The 25,950-nt window shown below is 36.2% G+C and overlaps 2 protein-coding genes across 2 annotated transcripts in view; both read right to left on the bottom strand.

Annotated features, from left to right (window-relative positions):
* Positions 1-8,410: 8,410 nt before the first annotated feature.
* The window catches only part of LOC139738012 (calcitonin gene-related peptide type 1 receptor-like), a 39,430-nt gene continuing 21,890 nt past the window's right edge, over positions 8,411-25,950 (bottom strand). Inside the window, exons 11-12 of the mRNA XM_071648677.1 lie at positions 12,843-12,980; positions 8,411-9,228 (exon numbers count right to left, since the gene is read on the bottom strand). Coding sequence (XP_071504778.1) covers positions 8,752-9,228; positions 12,843-12,980 — 615 coding nt within the window. The 3' untranslated portion in view covers positions 8,411-8,751. The remainder of the gene's footprint in view (positions 9,229-12,842; positions 12,981-25,950) is intronic.
* LOC139738004 (uncharacterized) lies at positions 17,097-25,465 on the bottom strand. Its single transcript, XM_071648670.1, has 8 exons — positions 25,262-25,465; positions 24,553-24,695; positions 23,709-23,793; positions 22,104-22,293; positions 21,259-21,455; positions 20,318-20,480; positions 19,203-19,321; positions 17,097-17,411 (listed from the first exon to the last, which is right to left on the bottom strand). Exons 1-8 carry the CDS (start codon positions 25,460-25,462, stop codon positions 17,097-17,099), a joined length of 1,413 nt encoding a protein of 470 aa, XP_071504771.1. The 5' UTR covers positions 25,463-25,465.

Here is a 25,950-nt window from a genome sequence, read left to right as displayed (position 1 = left end):
AAGGATAGAAAAGTTTCTACAAGTCAGAATAAAATGCTTTTTACAAAAGCAGATTATTGAATAAAACAGTACCTCATTCCGGGGCTGGCCAGGCCATTAAAAATGCGTATCATTTTACATCGTATCATTGAAAGACCAAGGCCTGGGATAAGTAACACTGCGTGATAAATGGTGTCAGCTTTTAGAGAGTGCGTGCAACATTGCGCACCATTCGATTTAAAGATGGCGATGGTTATGATTATACCTTGATTTGATGATGTAAATTTTCAAATGTTTAAGGTGTTTGTTTTGACATTGTTATTTCATTGTTCGTGACCATATATCTTTTTTTTTCGGACAATGGAAGAATGGTCGGATTTTTTTTTTCTTCGAGCGATTCCGTACTTTTTCTTTCCCATTCAAATAGACACAAAAGAAGCAGTTGAAACACAATTAAGTCAATGGCGTAATTTCGACCATAGTTTGTCCCATGAAACTTATTGTTCTGAACTGATTTAAAGAAGAAAAAAGTGGCAAGTTTTAACGGTCTTGTCTGAAAATCAGTAGACGTAATAATAATATTTTGTAATTATCGTCATTACACCTGTGACACAGGCGAAGGTGAAATAGTAAGAAATGTAAGCCTGCATTCATATTTAGGGGAAAAAAAGATATAACGTTACTGCATCAATCATGAAGGATATCCAATTTTCTTCCCATGATGATCTACTTTGGATGTAATGAATGTCGTTTTGTTTTTGTTTTTCAACAGAGCGTGAAGTTTTACTTGGATTTTTCTTGTACATACTTGTGAATCATATCTGTGTATTCTGTGATGATTATTTGTGTTTTTACGCAATGTGCCAATACTGAGAATGCGTAAGATATCCATGGCTAGTACTTACACTGCTGTTTTGATACACTGTACAAAGCTAAAGAGAGAGTTATTATAAAGGTTCTGTGTTTGTTCGTCTTTTTTACGTAGTTGGAATGCCTCTAATGTGCTAAATATAGACTGAAAACAATGTTACTTATTCCACGCCTTTTATCTCTGCCTGACAAGGCTATTGAGATGACATTGAGATGAATAACTGTGTAAATAGCGAGCAAAGAATAGAGCGAAATGGAATACCGAAGTGATGATTACACAATCTTTTGTTTTTAGCTTGGGTTGGAACCAGGTGCGCGCATTAACACTCGAGCCAATATGAGGTTGTGTAGAATCAGTTTCCATGACGACGAATAGCTAAAGTCATCACACTTCGGTGTTCTTACATAAAAGGCAACTCGTGCCGGGGCGTAAAAGATGTTCATGACGGAAATTATGTAGCTAGATTTGAATGCGTTGAAGAGTGTCACTTGTATTTATTTAAGAAAGATTCGAAGAGGCTGCGAGGAGAAACCTAATGCTGTCATCTGTTCTTTTAATTTGTTTGTAAGTTTGTTGAAGAGGGTTTTTTTCTCTTCTCTTCCTTTCTTGTTTGTAGTTACATCTGATGCAGTTCTCCTCTCACGCCCTATTTATGATCAAGCATTTTGAATAGAATGGTAAGATTATGTAAAACTGAGTTATGAATTTGTTAACTAAAGGGAAGTAGAGCGAAATAGATAGCGAGAGAGAGGGGGGGAGAGAGGTGGAGAGAGAGGAAGAGAGAGAGAAAGAAAAAAAACATCAATGATTCTATTCTAGAAATACTCTTCGAATACAAATGTGGCGATCCGACTCGGTTTGAATAATTCATCCATTTCGTGTTGTCATACGCATGAAAGCGTGGTGAAACGCGTCTTCTTAATCATTCCAGTCATGTAAATATCATCCCAACGTAGCTATGTACACTGGTTTAGACTTATTTATGTGTTCGTGTATAATAGTTTGCCCATGCAGCTGTATTTTTGACAATTGACGCTGCCGTTGTTATTGTTGTTGACGATGTTATTGTTACATTGATTGTAGTTGTATGGTGATTCTGATTTGTTTCTAGAATCTCAAAAAAACCTTACAATGAAAAAAGTAACACGAGACTTTATCCCCATTCTGCGATATATTATAGAACTAACATCAAATCATTCTGACAACTGAAGAGTGAATCAAAATAAATGAGCAACCTTTTAGACAATTATATCATGGAAACAGTTCTTTATTGTTTGCAACCAAACAGCTCGCTTTTTTTCTACGGAATAGGCCTTTAATCTTTACTATCTAAACCTATCTTCTTTTCTACAAAAGCTTTTCGAATTTTATTCAGTGTCATTCTTAGTTGACGACCAAAACTGGCATGATAATTAGCATTTCCAAATTTTGATTGCAACTGCCTTCCTGGTTTAGGGAACAGCACACAATGAAAATAGATCGCTAAGTAGCTTTAAAAAACACGAGAATGAAATATTGGTTTCCCTTTCAATCGCAACGCTTCGCTTTGAAAATATTCGTTTGAAATAAGAGTGAAACCATTAGGTGATAATATAAACGACGTTGTTACACAAAAAAAAACACGAATTGTACAATGACGTAATGGGATGGGCATTATTTAGCTATTTGGTTCAGGGTTTGTTCATACTCGAACTATGATATACTAGTCTCGCGTACTAGTGTGTGAAGGAGTGGTATTCAGAGATTACTCAAGGATATTCGTATCCAAGCCGTTATCCCCACTTTTTTTATTAGTACTAAGCTTGAGGTTGGCCTTGTTTTTATGTTTAATAAACATTGCTTGATTTGGAGACTGTTAGATCGCTAGCTAATAAAGTATTCGACTCCACGAATGATATGATATACATTTTAGACTGTATAATCAATCTACGAGAGAATTGGCTCGTGTATCTTATGTCTGCGACATTTTCAATACGGAAGTAAAAACACGATTAGACCGTATGAAAGAATGGAATACCAATCAATCGCACGCACGCAATTACGTTTATAATGTGGAATTAACGTACTGATGGGAAAATGTGAGCTGTTTGAAACAGCATTTTGAATAAGAGAGACAGATAAATAAACAGACAGAGAGAAGAGCAAGAGAGAGGGAAATTGTGTGTCAAATGTGTGTGTATGTGTGTTTTTTTAGGGGGTGGGTGGGTGAGAGTGTGAAGAGAGAGAGAGAGGGAAAGAGAAGAAGAGAGGGAAGACACAGACACGCGGATGGAGGAATTTCGAATAGTTCGGTCGGTGGGTTGTTCTGATTAGGAGCTTTCAAATAGACCCTTGTTTGGTGCGCACTAAGAACATGGACTGTGCATTGCCACTACATTTCCTAAAAGTTGACTTCGACAAAAATTTTGTCGAAGACAAATTATTTAATCGAAAACATCATTCAATGATGTTAAAGTTAAAAGAGTCTGATAATCCCTCACGAACATTAGACGTTAAATAAAATCGGCTTACAGGCACCTCGGTGTTTACTTATGCTTCCACCTTTTGTAATTTCTATAAAAGAGTGATATGATAACTCCCATTATTGGGTATTGAGGAAAAAAAAAGCAATAATATTAAAGAAACAAATATTCTGGTCCATAATTAAAGTTCCTTCAACCCACAGCACTTTGTTAATAAAAATCTTCTTTGCGAATGTTTTTTTTTTTTTTTTGAACACTGTAATAACTTACTGCATAGGATAGGCACTGATATCAAACTGGTAGTGATTTCTTATTAAACAAACAAACAAGCAAACAAACAAACAAACAAACAAACAAAAATCACCTAGATTGTTATGCAAGTGAATGGGAGATTAGTCCTGGAAGACTCCTGTCATCTTGTCTGACCTGGACACGATGGTGGTACATTTTGCTGAAGCAATGTGGAAATGTAACATCCCGCGGATTTCTTATTCATGTCCCATGTTATGTTACGCTTTCACTATTCTGCTTTTTATAACCCTGCTACAGTCAACTTGTAGTGACAATGCCCTTTTTACGTATGTTAAAACGTTTTGATAGATCTTCTCTGGGCAATATGCCATAAAAAATGGATACGAAAACTACCCTCTTGTAGACATTATACATAGGCCAGGGCTGCCAACATTGGAAACTAGACTCCCATAGGCCAATGCTATAATCTAGGAGTCAAAATGAGTGAGATCAATAGAAATGCATGCAAACGAAATAAAGTTTTAGAGTGGGAAAGGACCAAAATGAGTGAGTCTCACTCTCAATGAGTGAGAGCTGGCAGCCCTTCATAGGCAGAGATACACATTAACGCGGACACGCACACAATGTAGTATAGCATAATTATCATGTATGTATGTATGTATGTATATATATATATATAATATATATATGTGAAGACTTTGCTTCCAAAGGGCGCTAAATCCATTGAAAAGTGATGGATTTAGCGCCTTTTTGAAGAAAGCTCTTCATATATACACTATACAATTGAAACGCATGGTAAATAAACAAAACAGTTCACTCAGTCTTTGCAAAGATAACATGAGATTATATTTCTGGTGTCTGTATAGGCAATTTATCGCACTCATATCATCATTGCGTACAAAATGATTTCATCTCTTCTTGTTTTTGTTTTGTTTTTACAATTCATTGTACACCAATCAATAACATTTTGAACAATTGATATTACCAGATAATATGTCAAGTACTCAAAACATTTCTTCACAGGTTCAGAGGCAGGAGCCCTCCTTTGCAAATTTATTGAATAATCTCAGTTCCAATAGGACGCCATGCAAAGTTAGTGCAGCTGCTAAATGCTGTCCATTGAGCTCTAGCAGCAAAAATAACCGACAATATCAATGGGAGAAAAACAAGATGACAAAAAGAAACACACCAAATTCCAAAGATATTTTAGTGACTTTGTAAACAAAAAACAAAAAAAAAACAACAACAAACAAAAAATGGGCGCGGTCCACTCTCCATGGTGACCATAGGTCGATGAACTCAAACGCTGTGACATTCTTGTTTTGTGAGTCATCAACTTTTACCATTAATATTAGTAAGTCTCGTCCCCTAACTTCACGCGCGCGCACACACACACGCACACACACACACACACACACACAACACACGTACACACGTACACACGTACACACGCACACAGACGCCCGCATGCGCACACACAGACACACAGACAAACACAGACACACACACACAATATCAAATCTTCAGCAATGGTATGCAAAATAATGAAAACTACTCCCTATAAAGATCTATCAATAGCTCTCTAGCCAGTTAAGAATAGCTGCAAACATTGAAGCACGAACATCTATTTTAAGAGCAAGTTCTACCACAGTCGACAAGGAACGCATACAATTCCTATTGTCGAACGCACAAAAATGTCCAGTTTAATCCTAGATTTACAGATATTTAAACTATCAGACGCTTGTACCTAACGCTGAGATACTGTAGATGTCTGTCTGTCCCAATGAGGAGCTATTCCTTTTCTTCACTTTTTTTCAGTCTATTTTTCTTCTTTGTTTTCGTCATTTCTCTAAAATATTTCAGGAGCCAAAATTCGCCGTGTGTTTTGTGGCGTGTTGTCAGACGAGCTTTAGACCTTCAAGGCCAAACCTCAGGTTTATTATCAGGATATCAATGCATCAAGAAGTTCTTAAATATCGCACATGTGGAGTTACAAACAGTCATCAAATTCACAGGGAAGAAATAACATGCAATATATGAAAAGATACACATAATTAGTATTCCATACAAAATTTCCGTAGATACTCGTACCACGTCAGCAGCTGCTTGTTTCAAAGCGGTCACGGATGATGATTACGACATCGTTGAGGGCAGCATTTAACATTTCTCTTTGTGAAACTTAACTACAGTGACTGTCTCTGTACATACATTTTGAATTTAACGGTAGCGTTGACATTAAAATTACGACTTAAAACGCAAGTTAATTGTAAAAACATAATGGATTAAAGACAAATGCATGAAATGACAAAAATAGATCTAGAAATATCCTCACTATACTTATTTGTTTGTGGGATTTTATTTTATTCGTACTCGGTTTGAGATGGATTTGTTAAATTTGTTCTATTAATCAAAGACTAATTTTGCTCACTCCTAAGATAACAAAGCAATGAGGAGATCAATGAATATAAATATCATATCATAAACACTCGAGGGTCCTTGTGTCCGTTCTTTAATGCAACTACAATATACTATAATTGCCCGCAATTGACCAGCATATGAGGACTATTATAGCGTGTCTTGATCTCTTTATAAAGTTAGTATAGTTCAGAACAAGTTTAAAGCACACATTTCAAGGAGATAAACTTCCTCGTTTGCCGTCAGGTATTTTCCCAGACCCATATGTAAAGCATCCTCGCACCACTTCGTAGTAATGAGAATGCCCAAAATAAAGGCTGACAATAACTATGATGTATAAAAGCGCACATTTGTTTGTCAATCATTATAATCATTATAACAGTTGGCATAGTCTAACAAACTACTCGTGCTGCTACGTCTGAAAGTACCTTTTTGTGACATTATCAAAGTTTGACACAAAACCTTTCCAAGGCAGAATGAACCAACCGGTAAGGTAATTCAAAATGGGAAAGTCATTGTTTGTAAATACAACTTGTTTGTATGAGACCAAGGCTTTCCAACCACGTTTTACATATTATACAAATAATATAATCATGCCATTTTCATTCCGTTGCCCATCAACATAAAAAAAATGGCTTTGCGACATATCAAATTCAATGTCTCTCCAAAAAGAAACATGATTTTTCAGGAAACGAATTATCCATACCTAAAAGCACACAACTGACGACTCTTTTGGCACTGTTTTAGTATTCCCCCCTCCCCCCTCCCTTTCTGTTTCGGCTACATAGTACGCTATCTAGGCTAATGTAAGTAAAAACATGAAGTCAAGTTCTATATCCAAAAACAACAATTGGTAAATGACAAAATACTAGAATATCTTATTGACATTTGTATACTACTATTACTTCAGTTAGGAAGCAGTTTTCTGCTACTGAGCTTTTGAATATAAAATACTAAATATTAGGTTTTTTTTTCTTTCTATCTACCTCGACGCAGCACAGACAATGTATGAAACAGAAAAACACACATTTTGTCCATAGCAATGTGTATCAAAGGAAACACATGTGCCAGTTTGACATGTTTGAGTAATGGCTGATAACTGCACTACTCATTATGCAAGCTCTAATTGTTGATGTGGTGAATTTGTTTATTTGTGTTTATTTGTTTGATAATAAATCTATGCAATTCCTGCACCCTTTTTTCTGATTAATTTGTTTGCTGCCGGGTCTTTTGATCGTGACTTTTGCTATATTTATTGATCTCATTTAGCATATTTCATAGGGTAAAGTTAAAGAATCATCTTTCATTTGAACCCTGTGTTGTTCTTTCTTTCAAATTGATGTTTATTGTCGTATGTATAATTGATTCTTGGATTGGCAAGATGTTATCTAATATAAATAGAATGATTATTGAAGTTTATGGGGGTTTTTTTCCCAAAAAGTATTGCATTCTTATTTCAAATATCTGTTTGATTTTGTGCAGAGTTATAGAATTTTACCAATTTCTTCAATATTTCTTCATTTTTCAGATACAGTAAATTCAGAGGTGCCAGTTCAATGATGACAAGATACTGATTCATCTACACTAACATTCCACAAGGACTGTTGCGTAAATGCCATGAATTCATATGGAAAGAACACTCTGAACTCGTTGAATCCAATTAGGATTAATTTCGAGTTTCTGGTTAAAATTATAGGCCTCGGTGCTTCCAAAAGTATTACTCAATTCGGGGCTGCACCCCTCAGTGAATATTATTATTTTGGAGTCACCTCTGCTCAAAGTATTAATCAGAAGCTCTCAAGCCGAAGTATATTTTGCGTACTAATGACCTCTCATAAATGATAATATTACGCGTTAGGTAAATTAAATACTGGGTCAAGTGTACGCTCTCAACCAAACATTTGATTAGGATCTGCTTCATTATTGACATAAAGAGAAAAAAAAACACATAAACAACAATGCTTTAAAAAAAAATCGAGCATAAGTGACAAGGAAATGATTCCACAGTGCAGACTGTACGTATTGAGTGTCTGGGTCGAATAACTATAATTAATGATAATGATCGCCGACATTTTGTTTAAATAACAATGACATAAAAGAGTACTAGTTTACGAACGAACGAAAAATATTTCAAAATCCATCGCCATGACGAGCCGGCCAAATCACGAGTTGGACACTTGAAAATCAGGCATGCGTGACTATGTACAAACTATTCCAGAAAAGAAGGTTCCTCAAGAAAACTGGAATCAAAACAAACACATATTAAGCACGGCTGTCAAGCTCACAATCGATACAAAATACCACAGTTTTGCGTCGAACGAGCTGCTTCACTTATTATATTATAATAACTGATGACTCATTGCTATTGTTCTTGTTGATGTACACCTGTTATCGATTACCGATGACTGCTCAAATGTAGCAATTTCGGCTAGTCACTCTACTTGTAATAACATCCCACATGTTGAATTCCTCAGGACAATGGTTTCGCTAACTTTTCGCGTCCCATGACTCAGCACACGATTTCGCCTGCAACTTACATTGTAGCCCATTGCCAACAAGACTCTGAAGTCTGTATAGCAATTGTTCAGAACCTTGCCACATTCCCGTAGGCATAATTTGGTTGAATAGAACCTATAACGTGTGTCGAGAAGTACGTAACGTCTGACGGGCAACAGGTGACTTTGTTCGAGAAACTCGAACTTTCACTTTAGATATCATATCCAGGTCTTTGTTTTAATCTATTCTTCCCAGAAGAGATTTGTGAAGCTACGTTCACACTTCAGTCGTTCTCGTATTTAAATCGACACTTTCCATTAGGGGACTCCCAACGTCAGCGTTATCGTCGTCAAGAACAACGTGGTCGTTGACGATATCGCCGTTCGCCTTGTAAGTGTAGTTCTCGACTTTGACCTCGGGTATTTCCTCAATTTCTGGCGTCTTCGACAACGAACTCATGCAGCTGTTCGGCCTGTATTTCACCGAGAGGCTGCCGCCGCTGCTGCTACTGACGCTCACCCCGCTGCCCGCGCTGCCCCGTTGGCCGCCGCCCGGCGCCGACCCGTTGCCAATGAAGTTCGGCGACTTCTTCAAAAGCGGGCAGCCCTGATCTGTGCCGATCCTACCACCTGAGGGCGACGTCACTGTGCAGGCCTCGGTGATGGTGGTTGTGTTGGCGTACCTGCCCCGGAAGTCACTGTCTCGACGCCACCAGTGATGGGCCATCCACTTCCGCCGGATCTGCATTTTGACCTACATTGATCATGTGACAATACGGCAAACGTTGTTTACCCAGTCTATAACATGGAAAGGAATAGATCTAGTATAGCTTCGTATAAGAGCTGCTTCAAGGAATTACTGCATCAAGGCATCAAGGTAAGGTACAGAGAATGTTAGATAAAAGTTTGGCTCATGGTTAAAGGAAGAAATAAGAGGAACAATAATAAAAAGAATTATAGTAGGAAATGCTAAAGTCAGTTCTTTACAGGAAATTCTATTATGAGTATTAAAAGAATTTTTATACAACATTTTCATTCCTTTCTGAGGGCCATAGCATGATTCAGTTCTGGAACCAAGAGTAATTACGCCAATGCTTATCATGTAGGGGAAAGAAAGTTGATGAAATAATTATTATTTGCAATTATACAGATGGCAATAATATCATAAATAACAATACAAGTTTCAACCTAACTATACAACAAGACGCTAAGGGTCGCTGGTAAAACTAAAGTGGTCTGATAAGATTATTTTGTGGTTCCTAGGAATATTTGACATATTATAATGAGCGATGGAAAATTATGTTCAGGTGTCTGCTTATCACTACATACTGGTTTATAATATATACACAATATAAATATATGCAACATACTATGGCGGGTAAGGGACACAGAAACGAAAAAAAAAAGAAGAAGTGTTGAAGGAACATTGCGTGATAATAAAGCAGAAAATAGAGCAGATGGTACAGGAATGATAGCAAACATAAAAGTAAGAAATAGAAGATTCAAAGCAAAAGATAATATACCAATTTCCCTAACGTGTTGATTCAGCGTAGCAAAGTGCTTCGAACAGAATATAAACAAAGAAGAGAACGGAATAAAAACAAAAGCAAAATATGGCCAAAACCCCAACAAACTGTGAACTGAGATACCCAACGAAAACGAAAACAAGGACGAATACTAAAGACGCACACCTCTTGTTCACGGTCAGCTAGAAAAGAGTATTGTATAAAGGGGACAAGTTACTTGACTGACAGTTTTAAAGTTTGGCACGGAGAGACGTTTAGCACAAAATGCGGAACGTGGACTTAGACTGGTGTTTTATTGCGCAGTGCCAAGACACAACTTCCGCCCCGTGTTGATAAAGATTGATGACACATGACGTCACAACATCAATATTGGGGAAGCTCTGCTTTAGAAAAAAATAGAGAACATCATTTTACAATCGATTATATTAATTCACATACCTTTCTGTCTCCTATATGCCACTATCACATAGTCTTTTCAAAATAGGGTCTTATTACACGACGGTATGTTTTACATTAATGGTCAATGATTGGTTGCGCAGTCATATTAATGCTGGCTATGATACATCTAAAGTTATTTGACAAAGAAGTCTCAAGCAAACGCTATATGGCGTATTATTTAGGTACACGTAAATATAAACAAGCAGGGTGATATTAAAACAACTGTACTACCCAATGGGCAAAACATAATTATTTCGATTTGTCGAATTCGGTTAAATTCTAATGAAACTGATCTTCAAAAGAAAGAAATAACAAAATAAAAAATAAAAGTGAAAAGGCTACAAAGCCATGGAACATGGCTTCAAATGATAACTACAAGGCGTGGTACACCACAAACAATGTGAAAAAAAATGTTTTGATATCTATAGCACAAGATGAAATGTTCCGGAAATATTATGGTATAAAATTTCACTAGAGGACTGGTGTCATGCTTTGGAATGAAATGATATGGCAGATGAATGGCATGAAATCTACATGGTAAACACTTGAGGGGCCGGAGCTCGTTCGGTTATGATGAAACATGCCAGCATGCTTTCAAATTTCCATTAATACTTCCGATATCTAATTTTACCCGTTACATCGGTCACCGTATTTCGGTACATATCGACATCGATATTGTCACAAGGCCCCCACGACAACCGACCGGTTGTCTGTCACACCTTGCACATAATTGCTTTTCTCTTAAATTGTGCCCCTCGCTGATCCGATATCGGATTATCAGACGCTATTATGCGCATCAACCCTTCCTCTATGAAGGCAAACTATAATTATTCGTATGTCCGCAGAGTTAACACACAGCTGGTAATGAATGTAATCATAAGCCCTGCTTTATTAAACTGCAGAAACTGTTCATAGTCAAAAGGTAAATAAATGCCTCCATAAAAGAATTGATAACAGTTTAGGCGACTGCCACTGTTACGAAGTAATCGGGACTATCAGTTTTCTCTAGTTATATCGAAATTTCGTTATAGCCGAGCAGTAAAATATACAAAAATATTAATTATTATAGATGGTAGATTTAGGGAATTGATTTTACTTCCTTTTAACGAGAATTTCGTTATAACCGTGTCCGTTATCGGGAGTGTTCTTTAAACAATTGGTGTGTTGTGTGTATTTGTCTTATAGATATTTTTGCTTTGTTCTCTGTCCATTTTCTCTTTTCTTGTCGATTCTACTTCAATCTTTTGTTGTACCGTAACAAAATAATCTTCAGATGGTTCCGTATCGTCACTACATCGTATATAACTGATTGTTTTGGGCAGGTGAAATACACAAAACCTCTTAATGGAAGAAAAAAAAAGTGACCCGAGGAATTAAAATAATTTTCTGTCTCTGTTCGTTATTATTTCAATACTTACCTGAAGTGTTCCTGGGACAATACAAGTCACTGCGAATGCATCAACGATTCTCTACGTCCATTTTCAGAATGGTCGCTTTCGGGGAATCTGCAACATTGGCCATGGACGTAGACTTCGACGTCATTATTTTGTTTGTTTGTTTGTTTGTTGTTTGTTTGTTTGCTTGCTTGCTTGCTGTTATTTGGCATGCTGGAGAATGTTGCAGTGTTTGTTGTACTTATGAATCATCTAGAAACGCTCAGATAAATAGATCTATTTTTTTTTTTTTTTTTTTTTGGCAGGACGAGCTGAAATCCAGAAGTTTGCGTTGTAAGAAGATTGCTAATAAATCTTTGACACCATCGATGACAATTTTTGAGCGAACGATGTTTTTTTCTCTCTTTCGTATCTTTTTCCATTTTTTTCTCTTTATTGTTCTTTTTTCCTCAAAATAATATTTTGGGTGAAAAAAAAAAAAAAAACTCACTCTCCTCCCGAATTTGAAGTTGTCTCTATTTCTTTTCTTTTTTTTTTTTGTACAGAAGAGTTTGGAAACAATCAATGATGCTGATGAAATGCACACGTACAAAACTTGTACAGTGTACCATTCAACGGGTTATAACTCTTATAATATGCCTATAAAGCTCTTTTAACGGTAAGATTTGTCACCTAACTGTAGCAACATAAAGATTGCACCAGTGAAACCTTCCCTCACGCTGCGCCACCGTTACGTAGCGTTCGTGCATTGACGTTAACTCAACATAACAGGCTAGGCACACGTTACCACGAAAACATCTCTACAGCATGTACAAAAAAAAATGATTATAGTTAAAAATATGCAAAACAGGGAAAAGGGTGAAAACCAATCAAACAGGACGGAGGGCACTATGAGATGAAGTAACCATGGCAACGATGAAAAAAAAAAAGAAGTAGCTTCGGTAGGTGCGCTTATCAATTTACTTGTTTTTGCTGTCTTTTTTGTTGTAATTACCGGACCGTGAACTAACTTTGGTTTGTCGGGGAGGACTGGCTGCCGAACCGAGAGAAGAAGAGGTGTGTGTCAGGGCAAAATTAGTGATGCACCTAGACAGAGTTACCATTACCTCGCCGTTGAAGAAGCAGAAGATGCATGCCACAAAGAGACCCTGAAATGAATAAAAAAGATATAATAAAAGCAAAATAATAGTGGTGCTGCTATCTATTTGTACACTACTTCTACTTCTAATACTACTACTACTACTACTACTACTATCTAATACTACCACTATCACTACTGCTACTTTTAATACTACTTCTACTACTGCTACTACTCTACTACTACTGCTGCTGCTACTTCTACTACTTCTACTACTACAACTACTATTGAAACTACTACTACTACTTCTACTACTACTATTACTATTACGACTACTATTACTACTACTACTACTAACTATCCCTGAAATGGATAAATGATACTGATGCTGCTATTCATATATGTGTACACTACTTCTACTTCTACTACTACCACCATTACTACTACTTTTACTACTGCTTCTACTTCTACTTCTACCATAATTACTAATTTTACTACTACTTCTACTTCTACTACTACTACTACTTCTACTATTATTATTACTTCTACTACTAGTAGTATTACTACTACTTCTACTACTACACTCTAAGAAAAATTTCACTAAAAATTGAGTAAAACGGCCACATGGTCAGAATTGAGTAAAGTTTTAACCACTCCTAGTTGAGTAAAAGTTTGATCATATTTGAGCTCCTCTTTTACCCAATGAAGAGTAAAATTTGTTTTGCTTTATTATTGAGTAATTTTATTTTTACTCATTTTTGACCATGTGTCCATTTTGATCGGGGTTATGTGTAAATTTGATTTTAATCCCAGATGACTATTCTGATTTTTAACCATCTTTGGCCATGTGTCCATTTTGATCGGGGTTATGTGTAAGTTCAATTTTACTCCCAATTGACCATTCTGGAGAACACGAGGAAAGTGTAAATTCGTTTTTACTTTTGTGGCAAAACAATTTTGGTCGGCCTGCTTACGTATTTGCAATGTACAATTCATTTTAAAAGTACAGTATGATATACATGATATAACAAACACGTGAAATGTGACTTGCACATTCTCATGGTACATTTGAAGTTGACAAGGCAAGCTAGCAAGTGCATGCTACAGACCAAAATAGTTTGCGACATAAAACCCAAATAAGTAACACATGACAAAAAATATATATCGTTATTACCTTTATTGTGAAGGTAAACAATTTTTTTTTTTTGGAGCTGAACTATTTATCTTCTCAGAAATAAAACATAACAAACATACACGAAAAGCTGGTAGTATGTTATACTTTAAACTACATGAAATAAGGAAAACAACGTGGAATTGAGTTGTTACTTACAACTTCTTTTTCTCTGTAACATTGGAATAAACTTGCAACTTCTCTTTTTCTGGAACATTGGATTAGACTGTGCTTACATGCAGAGCATGTAACACGCATGCAGAACTTTACATGGTCATTGATGGTAGAAAAAATAAAGCTTGCGATCAACTTGTCACAACCTTTCTTTTCCATGTAAAACTAAAATAAACTGTGATTTATGTAAAGCATCTTGTGCTATACATCACTTCCTTTCCAGTCTCTGGTATAGGATTAAAGTTTGGAACCAAATGGAACGACACTCTGATTTTAGGTCTTCTCAAAGCTTCAGTCACAACATTTAAAACTCATTTCTCGATGTTGGTCCAATCTAAACATTTCTAAACACAAAAATCAAAACAAGGATACCGCACAAAGTACAAGTGTTTCTTTCCTAACATATGGTCAATATCCTTCCCATGTGAAGGCACAAGTATTTTAACAAGATTATAGCAAGGTCAATATTTTGGTTGCTCTACATTTATATTCCAGCAAAGTCTTACATCACATAAATTGTAAACCTTGGTTTTATAGAACACCCTTTGCAAAATATATGGCCATATGAAATAAACCACATGAAATTGAGTTGTTACTTCAAACTTCCTTTATACACTGAAATAGACTGTCTTTATGCATGCAGAGCTTGTACACATGTAAAACTTTACATGATAGGAAAATAAAGCATGCAGTGGAATGATGACACTTCAAGTCATAATTTTCTTAACCAGTAATGTAAACTAGCTGTAGACCTTCTCAAAGGACAAAATAATCAATAAGTTGGTACATGATGATTAATTCTTTACATAAAGGAACCAGAAACATGTCTTCAATGGGCACAGGCATAACAAGTATAAAGGTGCATTTATATCGTATCTGGCACGGTATCATGGCGCAGCATTAACGCGATATCTAAACCGTGATTGATTAACACTCTGCGCGCACTGACCAATCACAGACTAGATATCTTGTAAATGATGTGCCGTGATGCCATGTAAACGAGCCTTAACACTGAAAATTAACGAAAATTATAATGTGGAATAAGCACCTCCAGCAGAGGGCCTCAAAGATATATTTTTGTCTGTTTCAGATTTGAAGTAAATTTGCCATTTGGGGAAATACATCACCAGAGTATATTACACTTAGATATAGCATTCAGCTCATCCTAGCTCGAACTTGAACTTGAACTTGAACTCAACTTAAAAAACACAACATTCACATGTAAATACAGAGGTATAATGCTGACATACTATATAAGAACCTGAAATGGACTCCACGAATACACGATTATGATTTCTTTTACAACATACTGAGGTGTCTGCCCCTAACCATGAAGTTAATACCAGTCTTCAGCTGAACATTTTGTCTACTTCTTATCAAAATGGTAGTAGGCTCTGAAGGCCTTTACTGCCCCTGTTTCTTGGGCACCTGCTTCAACCCCGTAAACCACAGTGTCCAAGATCACCCACATGGCTCGAGCCTGTGCTGAATACTCCAGATCAAAGATCTGAAATTTCTTATAGCACAAGTCAACATCAGATACATGTATGAGACTAAGAGCTTCCGCTCAAACACTTTAATTTACAAGAATAATGAAACACTGGGCTACAAGCCAAATAATTCGGTGCCTTTTCTGCAGTTGGAAAAAAAAATCCTCTAGCAAAAGAAAACCAGAAAGACATAGGTGCTACATATTTTGCATTTCACTACTGTTTCAGATTTGATGTATCATAAACTTTCCCTTAAAAAATAAAGCTTACCACCTTGAAGGATTATTGATATGTATTCATTATTTCTGAGAAGATATATGTGTTTCACTGTTACTATTAAAGACAGGTCAATTTTTACTCTGCTAAAATTTGTATGCAAAAACAATGCTACTCAAAGAGATCATGTATGTGCTTGTAATTCAGAGTTTACGGTATTTGCCATATTGGAGAAATCTTTCACAAGAACGAGAACAAACTCATAAATGTAATGCAGCTCACCCTATTAAGCAAACTCCAAATAAAACAATATGAACATGTAAAATAAATTGGTATAAAAATGATGTAGCATATATGATCCTGAAATGGAACCCACTTAAAACATAATAATAATAATAATAATAATTTTTTTAAAACAACATACAGCTATTTGTCTTCCCCTTATCATTAAGTTAATTTTTACCTTTAAGTGAACGTTCTGCCTCTTATTAAACTGGTAGAAGGCTCTAAAGGCTTTTACTGCCCCTTTTTCATCGTACTTGCTTCCAAAAGATTTAAAATGACCCACAGGGCTCATGCCTGTGTGGGATACTATGAATTGAAAATCTAAAAGAGATTTTATATCACAGGTGAACAGCAGATACAAAACTCTTCTGCTAAAACGCTTGCTTCACAAGAATGACGAAACAGTGATTGTTTCAAAATTGATGTACCGTAAATTCTTGATTAGCAGCACATACTGACTTTAAGAATTGCATCTTTTATATTTCTTGGATTATGGATATGTATTCATACTAAGAAGATATATTTCTTTTTTGTTATCACAACAGTTCAATCAATCTTTACTCTGCTTAAATATTTTATGTAAGAGCATGCTCTCCAAAGACACCACAGTAGTACATGTATGTGCTTGTAATCGAGTGTTTACCATTTTGCCATTCTGGGGGAATCTATCACAAGAGAATTACAAGCAGAAAGACCATCCAGCTCACGCTAACTGAACTCCAGATGATACAGTGGGTAGGAAAGGTATGGGAATCCACTAACACATGATTAATATAATATTTTTTTCAACTTACAGATATGTCTTCCCCTAACCAAGAAGTTAATACCAGTCTTCAGCTGAACATTTTCTCTACTTCTTATTAAAATGGTAGTAGGCTCTGAAGGCCTTTACTGCCCCCGTTTCTTGGGCACCTGCTTCCACCCCATACACCACAGTGTCCAAGATCACCCACATGGCTCGAGCCTGTGCTGGATACTCCAGATCAAAGATCTGAAATATCTTATAGCACAGGTCAACAGCAGATACGAGGCTCTTTCTCTCAAACACTTGGCTCTCCAGAATGACGAAGCACTGGATTGGCTGGCAGACATTGTTCCCTACAGCCAGGACGAAAGGCTGGTTCCTCCCATGGTCTTTTCGGTAGGCCTCGAGACTGGTTCCTTCCTGCAAATGATAAATATTAAACTACAAAGGTCGCTATGGTGACTAGTATACCTCCGCCATAATGCATGATTCTCCTAATAGGTCTATAGTACATGTGGACAATGTGTGATTACATTTTCACAAAATTGGCAAAAATTAAAATGACGTTTGTCACAAATGTGTTGAATGTTCACCTTCCTTTAACCTAGGTTTGATTGGATGAATAGGAGAGCATGTATTTGGGGATTTAAGGACTTTAACTTGACTTTGACCCATTCATAAGTTTATGCATTAAGTAATTTTCAAGGTAGGGAGAAAAAGTGCAATTTCTGTATTGAACAGTAAATTGTTACCATTTTCATCTGGCCTTTGACCCTAAGATTCATACGATAATCACTGTCAGGCAGGACATGCATAAATATGTAGTAAGTTTCAAGATAACTCGAGCCACTTCCGAGATATGGAGGAAAAAGCTAATTCAGCACTTTCACTTGATCTTTGACCTTTGAGGCAAAAGAAAAAAAGCAAAAAAAAAAAGAAACTTTCCAGAGAATCTCTATTGGGTTATATTTGCATATACCAAGTGTTTAAAAAAAAAATAATCCTGCTGGCATTGCATAAATATGAGGGAAATAGTAAAATTTTGAAGTGTTGCCTTTGACCTTTGACCCGTGACCTTTGACCCCATGAACCCTAAATTCTCTAGATAATCACTGCCAGTCAGTACATGTAAATATACTATGTTCCATGAAGATACCTTGAACAATTTCCAAGGTACGGAGAAAAAAGTGAAGTTTTAATATTTTTACTTGACCTTTTGACCTTTGACCTCATGACCCCAAACTTTCACTAGAGAATCTAAATTGGGTAATACATGTATACACTAAGTTTCAAGAAAATATCTTCAGGCATTGCATAGATATGGTGGAAATAGAGAAATTTTACATATTTGACCTTGACCTTTTGACCTTTGACCTGGAGCATGTGCACCCAAAAGTTGATAGGCACAACTTCACCCCCTAATACACATACATGCCAAGTTTGATTAGGATACCTCAAGAGGTTTTTAAGTTACGCTGTCTACAAAATTCATTACGGACGGACGGAAGGACGGACGGACGGACAACCCGAAAACATAATGCCTCCAGCACCACTTCGTGGCAGAGGCATAAAAAGTACATCTTATCTTATGGCTCACAAAGTCTGAAAACGACGTTTGCTGTTTCCTCCACTATACTGGAAAGAAATAGTTTCAATCAAAGAATAAAAATCTGCAAGAAATGACTACCATCAATAGTGATATGAAACATTTCATTCCCGTGGTGATATTTTTAAATGACTGATTTCAGTCAATATTGCTTTAGGTTAAAACTCTGCAACACATCACACAAATCTTTGTGATTAATACTCTATGCATTTTCCTTCCCCTGTTAATCCTATATATAGTTTAAAATTAGGGCCAGCGAGTTCTGGTACGTGTAAAATTCAAATGGTTACATTTCTTACCATCATAAGCGCGATTCAAGTTCACATGCCAGGACCCTATTACATAAAACTTGACATCAGTAATACGTGAAATATAACTTTGACAACTAAGCTCTCAGGCAAACAGATGTAAACATTTTAGTAGCACATAACAGTTACTGGAACTTTTTATTCAATACACATTCCTTTTTGATGAAGCATCAAAGTGTTCATGTCTTGACTTGATACATGGAGTTGATCTTGCTGTATGGAGATGTGACCCATGCTAACACAAAATTTTTCAATTTTCTTCACTAATACTGCTTTTGCTACAAACATTTGACATACCTTTTGGCAGTCGATGAAACACTCCAATGACTCTTGGGAAGAGGCTCTTCCCCCTTTTGATGACTTCTTGCCCGGGAACAGATGTGACAGCATAAGAAAAGCCAGATTTGCCTTTTCCTCTGTTAGTGGAGTACACAAAAAGTCTTTATTAGAATATGAAAGATTTTACGCTACATATGTCTTCACACCATAAATCAATCCTGGCATATTTTCAATTCACATATCAGCTTTATATCTCTTCAAATTCAGGGCCTATTTTATAACCAGTGGGCGATTGGGGGCGAATAAGCCACTGCCACCCCTTATTTGGTTGATAACACATTTTTAGTCATCACACGCAAAAAAAAAAAAAATTCAACCACAGCCCCTCCCCCCTTTTTAAGCTGCTATTTTTTGTAGTAATCACAAGAAAATGCGGCAAAATTTTTGCCCGCCTCCCCCCCCCCCCCATCCCCTTTTAAGAATCCTGGATCGGCCAGTGATGACTTAAGATTATTATGCAGATTTGCAGACATGCACACTGCTCTTTTATGGAAGAATTGGTGGTGTGCTGTGTGCTGTGTATTTGGGGAAGGTGCCCAAATGTAGGTGGGGGCTACAACAAAGATTACAAAAAGGTTAATGTGATGAGCAACAATAGAAGCCACGAGCAGCAGTAGTTGGAAGTAGCTTGATTCCAGCACTTGCCTCGGTGTCAGATGTTGGAAAGGGCACAAACAACCCTTGGTGCTGTTTTTACTAAATACACCATTTGGAAGAATGCAATGGAGTAAAACACTTCTATAAATCCTATTACATCTACATTATGAGGGATGATGAAGTGTATATCACATCATTTTAAAATCAAATATAATGTGTTACCATGAACTAGGGGACGGGACAGTTGGGTGACTTTGGACAGGAATTGTTTTACTTACATTTTTTTTTTTGCTGTTGGTTTTTCTGCAAATATTTTTGTAGGTTATGAAAGGGGGATATGTGAATATTTGAATTACTGCACTTCTCTTGTATATTGCAAGCAGCAAAATAATGTAAGTGAAATTGTCTAAACTGTCCAAAGTCACCCGCCTGTCAAATGTCCCCTAAGTCTACAGTATCTATCAATAATTACACACCTTGAGTGAAGTCCTCATCACGTCTTTCTTGTACTCCGAATTTCACCTTCCACCCTGGAGAAATTCTATTCCCATAGTCCAGAATGCAAGATGATACTACTGGCCACTTTGTGAAGAGAAGGTCCCCCTTTCCATCAAATAGCTTGTTGTAATCCTGCTCAATCTGCAAAGAAACAAGAAACAACAACAACAAAACATGTTTTTGCAGTTATTTTGTTTTTGTCTGTTAATTTGCCTGTTAGATCTTGAATTCTCACCATCTTAGTCCATTGTGTATGTTCCCAACACACACTGTGCCTTAACCCTATGTATTCCAGAGGGGAGGGGGAGCTTAATTAGCCCCCCCCCCCCCTCCTAACATGGGGGAAAAAATTTATCTACAGCATGCAGTCAAATTGTCTCCTTACTCACACATCAGCAAGAGACCTTTAACCCCCATCAAATCTTACCGTAAGAAGCTACATGCATAATAAAGATGATGCACAAGAAACCTCATCTATACCCCATCCCCCCCCAAAAAAAAAAAAAAATAAATAAATAAATAAATTGCTTTTGAAGAGAAACAGAAATGGATATTCAGACAAGCATTGATGATATCAATATACATGTATATTTCATATTAGATGATTTCTTACATTAAAAAATATATATATATATTTCATACTATTCTATGGGTAGGAAGGCAAAACATACTTCATACAATGTTATCTATAGAATATGTACAGATTTATTTTTTTTTTTTTTAATTTTGCACGCTGTGATTTAACAACAAAAATCAGGCATTTGTGTGTACATGCAAATATGGCAAACACTGACTGCAATAATTTTGTTCATCTAGATTTTGGTAGATATTGGACATGATAATAAAACCCCTGTGACAGCTTACAATGAGGATATAACATGCACCTGCCATTCACAATGGGGACGTAACATGCACCTACCATTCCAGGAGAAAGAAGGTGTGGAAACTCAGCCAGCACTTCAGTCACACACGGCTTGTTCTTTGAACTTCTCGGCAGGTTGGAATGTACAAAGTCCCTTCTATAAGCTGCTGTCTGCTCCATCTTGGCCACAACGTCTTTGTGAGGGGTGTCATGACTCTTCAACCATTCGGTCGTAGCTTTCATGTCTGCCAAATCTGATACAAATTATGGAAACTCATAATAACAATCATTATTGAATCAAGCCTGAGAACAAATGCATAGCCTTAATGTTCATCCTAGCATTTTCTAGCTTTAACCCTGAAAAGGGGGGGGGGGGGGGATATAGCCATCCCACCCATCTCTGACCTATAAACCTCTGAAATAGCCCAATATTTTTGTGTTAGGCTGTATGCATTATCAGACATCATTAACAATATTGCTTGGGCTGCTAATTCTCCTAAAAGTAAACAAAGTATAAGAACAAGGCATATCATAATTATAGTGCATATAGAAATATTGCCACATTTTACCCAAGTCACGCTGATTTTTCTATAACTTGCACTTCCCCTTAGACCCAGTCAAAAATTACTCTTTAAATGGGTTTAAAAAGTTAGTACTAACATTCAATCAATACAAATTTATATTTAACCCCAAAATGCAATGAAGTCACTTTTTTCAAGCCTTGCTAACAGACCCAAGGTGGAAAAATTATGCAAATGAATAGATTGTTGTAGGTAAATCTACATTTAACTCAATTGTTTACTGCTTGATGCACAGAAACAAATTTTTTATACAGGGCAAGTATTTCTCAAGCCTGCTTCACTTTACTTTGGAGATAATTGGCTACATTTGTAAGCACATACCATAATTCATCTGCAATGATGAGGTTGAATCCTCATTGGAAGAACTTGAAGTGGTATCCTTAGGACTGCCAACCTTGGCTTTGTCTTGCTTCCTGTCTTGCTCTGCTGTTTTCCTTCTCAGGTACTTCAGCCGGTTTTCCAGCCTACCACCTGCTGGAAGTTTGGTACTCCCTTTCAAGTACCACTCCTCCTTTAAAAAAGAAATGAAATAATATTAATGAGCAAGAAGAATGTCACAATTAAAAGAGTTTATATGGTTATTTTCACAGTAAAGGGAGTAATTTTTTGTTCTGACAGGGTCAAAATTTCTGAATGTGTTTTGATATATATTTAGACTGAATTATAACTAAAAATGTCAAAGTTATGGATTTTTTGTTCCAGAGCTTGAACTACAAGCAAAACCTTGAAAAATATGAGTATGCAAAGTATGAAGAAGTACACTTGTAACTCATGTATCATAAAATTTATCTAAAATACCATGATACATGTGCATGATATATTGTTCAGCATGCATTACAGAGCTGTTTGAGAATGCACATGGGTTTCAAATTTACAGCTGTTTGAGTGTAATGATACTCAGATTGGTAAATACATTTGTAAATATTTGCAAGAATTCAATCTCCAAGGCAATCATTGTTGTAATACACATATTAACATTGTAAGATGAAATGGTCACGAACTTGACATAGGAAATTGGTTAGTAGTGTTTCAGAGACTTCAAACATGCTAACACAATACTGTATGTATTATCAACTAAAAAGACACAACACCAGGTTTAAAAGTACTGGGTAAGCATGGTAAGAGTGTACAAAGCTAAAAATGCAACAGTGCTATGTTGTGAGGTTAAAAGGTCATTGACACAGAATTCTCATGGTAAAGCATGGTAACAAGAATAGCATCATCAAAACCCAAATGCTGACAAAGCTTTTTCAGAATCAGTGACAGAAGGAAGCTAACTATTTATGGTAATGGTGCGAGATCGTTAATCATAACATCTCTAAATTCAGAATTCTTTTGACATTCTTTGTTTCTATTTTTGTTTATATCTCAACTAAGTCCATTTGGGTTATTTTCACTAATTGCTCTTCATAGAGAAACAAGTAAACTGATGTACAATTGATTCTTTCTCCTTGTAGTATAGTGCAAGGGAACACCTGTACCCAGTATCTTTTAATAACTAAACCCTGTTTTAGATGAAACATGAACCTTGAACCAATAAGCCACTTAATACTTTGCCCACAAACATGGTAAATTTTAGCAATTTATCATAATCCTGTAGTACCTGTACACATGCACTTATGGACAGATGTTGTTAAAATTGCTCCTAGCAAAGAATGAAATGTCTGCACTGTACATGCATGTACAGCTAGGCATCCACAAACATTTTCATTATATTTCTGAAGCCTGTAGTAAGATCAGCATTAAATTATATATATATATATATATATATATATATATATATATATTTATATACATATTTCTACATGTTATTCATTGATTTTATTCCAAAGATATCATTTGTCAATAGTTATCTGTCAACTTGGGTTGTGTCTTACGAAAAATCAAATGACTGCTAAGTCAGTAATTTTTAAACTGTCTACTCACGTCTCCATTGCCAGCTGGATCTTTAAGGAAGGGGAACTCTGCAATGATGGAGGAGGCCATTGCCCCCTTCATGTCAGGGCCAGGTCTGATGACAAAAAATATGAGAATTGTAGTGAAATGTACATAAATCATTGCAAATGCACATGTGATACAATTCCCACACAAAGCACTGTGGTGTAGTTGAGCATTCCCCCCTCCCCCATAAAGTATATCCTATTAAAGCTTGTACATCATCTGCATTAACAAAAAGAGGCTAGTTTTCTCAGCACCAGACCAGGAACCTACAGGGAATCCCTACAAGGGTATCAAAAACAGGAAAAATCTGGGGGAAAGGGTATCAAATTGAGATGAATGATTATGTAATCCTTGAATAAATTTACCACTTAAGGGTATTAAAAACCAGACATTAAACATGATTCTCTGTTCATGAAAATGGAAGAACAGATTGTATTCAAGCACTAGGAACAGTGGAGAACCTGCATATCCAATTATGGGTATAGGCCTAAATAAAAAAAAAAATTATGAGTCATAATGATACTATCCTTGGATAAAATGACTTTTAGGGTTATCAAAATATGGAAGATCTTACACATTTCCCAGTCTAGGGTATATAAATAATAAGATTCCTGAAGAGGGAGAAGAGGGTTTGGAAATGAATTGGACATGAGAAATTCACCTACGTGAAGATACAACTTTAGGTAAAAAAAAAAAGGTCTTGTAAAGTGAATGTGATTATTTGTTAGAAGAAATGAGAAGAGAAACAAAAAGAATAGGAATGCAAAATTAACACAGACAGAAGCAAGGTAATATTAGGATGCCATTGCAAATGGTAAAATGTCATTACCTGAGGCCATGCAAGTCTACTAGATGCTCTGTACACATATTGCAGATGACACGAGTGTTGTGTGGCGTGCAGACTTTCATTCGAGTTACTTCCTCTAACGTTTTCCTCCCTTCCAAAGATTTCTTCAGAATTTCACCCACATCCTGTAAAATATTCAAGATTGCATGAGTTTAAAAAATGGTGTGTGTGTGTGTGTGTGTAAACATCATGATACAGGAGGCAATTCATTTTTTCTGGCATATTTCAACTTCTTTCGAAATATTAGCTAGAAGAGAATCTAAAAATTATACAGTACATGTAATTTCAATTGGTTCTGCGTACAAGTACTATAATCAGTAGCATGATCAGGGCTCAAAATAATAAGTAATTAGCACCAAGAATGGGCTTCCCAGCAGTGAAGGACTATTTTCAAGAGACTTTGACAATAAAAAAAAAAAAAAAAAAAACAGAGTCAATATCATGACACCTCTGAATTCTGGTGTGATTTGAAATTCCAATGCTTATATATTCCTCCTCTACACACAACATAAGAAAGGCTGAATCTTAGAAAAATTTGCTCATATCTATACTGTGCATGATGACAAAAAAAAAAATTATTTTCACAAAGTACAGATGAGACACTATATACATGCACATACACTGTATGTAATAACATGAGTACATGTATATCAATATGACTGAATGAATTACATATGAAATGTGAACTTACGTATCTTACTGCTTTCTGACGTTTGAGTGGTGGCGGTGTGTCACTGCTGCTGTTCAGATCCTGAACTACAGCTGATGAGCATGATGGTTCTTCTACATCTACTGGGATAGTTGAAGCCTGGGAAAGGTCAAAAGTAACTGATTCCATATCTGACAGCATCAGATCATCAGAAACTTCAGATGACTCCCAGCCCATCTGCATGTCTTTGAGTACAGATTCTGCAGCATTATTTGCTTCGTCCTATAAGGATGAAAATACACCACTCAAACAGGGTTTAGCAATTCAACAGCAATGAGCTTATAATCATTCCTTTTTAATAAATCTTACTTGACATTAAAATTATTGGAATGAGTGTACAGTTGCCAGCACTGTATCCTCATGCACATTATTTTTACTGATACTTACACACTTTTGAGTTATAGTGCAAAATCAAATCAAGACAGTAATTTTTGGGTTGAATTACAGATTTGTGCATTGTGGAAAGTGATTCACAGAGAACTGTTTCCCCTCCATACTCATGATCATTTATCTGATAACAATGCCAATCCATTATGCAAAAATTTTGTACATGGTCACACACAAAAATGTTGTACACATTCCATGATTTCAGTATCATTAAAAAGGGAAATGAACTGACATTTTAAATGATGTAAACAATGCAATAAACAGAGAGATGTACAGCATGAAAT

The sequence above is a fragment of the Diadema antillarum genome, unplaced genomic scaffold (assembly GCF_040938485.1).
Source record: "Diadema antillarum isolate AM-2024a unplaced genomic scaffold, OU_Dant_1.0 seq00000718_RagTag, whole genome shotgun sequence".
In the NCBI taxonomy this organism is placed as follows: Eukaryota; Metazoa; Echinodermata; class Echinoidea; order Diadematoida; family Diadematidae; genus Diadema; species Diadema antillarum.
This window is presented reverse-complemented; position numbering and strand designations above follow the sequence as displayed.

Coding starts and splice junctions, on each gene's coding strand:
- LOC139738004 (XM_071648670.1), bottom strand. CDS start 25,462: ATGCAGATGGGCTGGGAGTCATCTGAAGTTTCTGATGATCTGATGCTG. Junction 23,794..24,552: donor GTAGACTTGCATGGCCTCAG/GTAATGACATTT, acceptor TTTTGTCATCAG/ACCTGGCCCTGACATGAAGG. Junction 22,294..23,708: donor ATCCAGCTGGCAATGGAGAC/GTGAGTAGACAG, acceptor TCTTTTTTAAAG/GAGGAGTGGTACTTGAAAGG.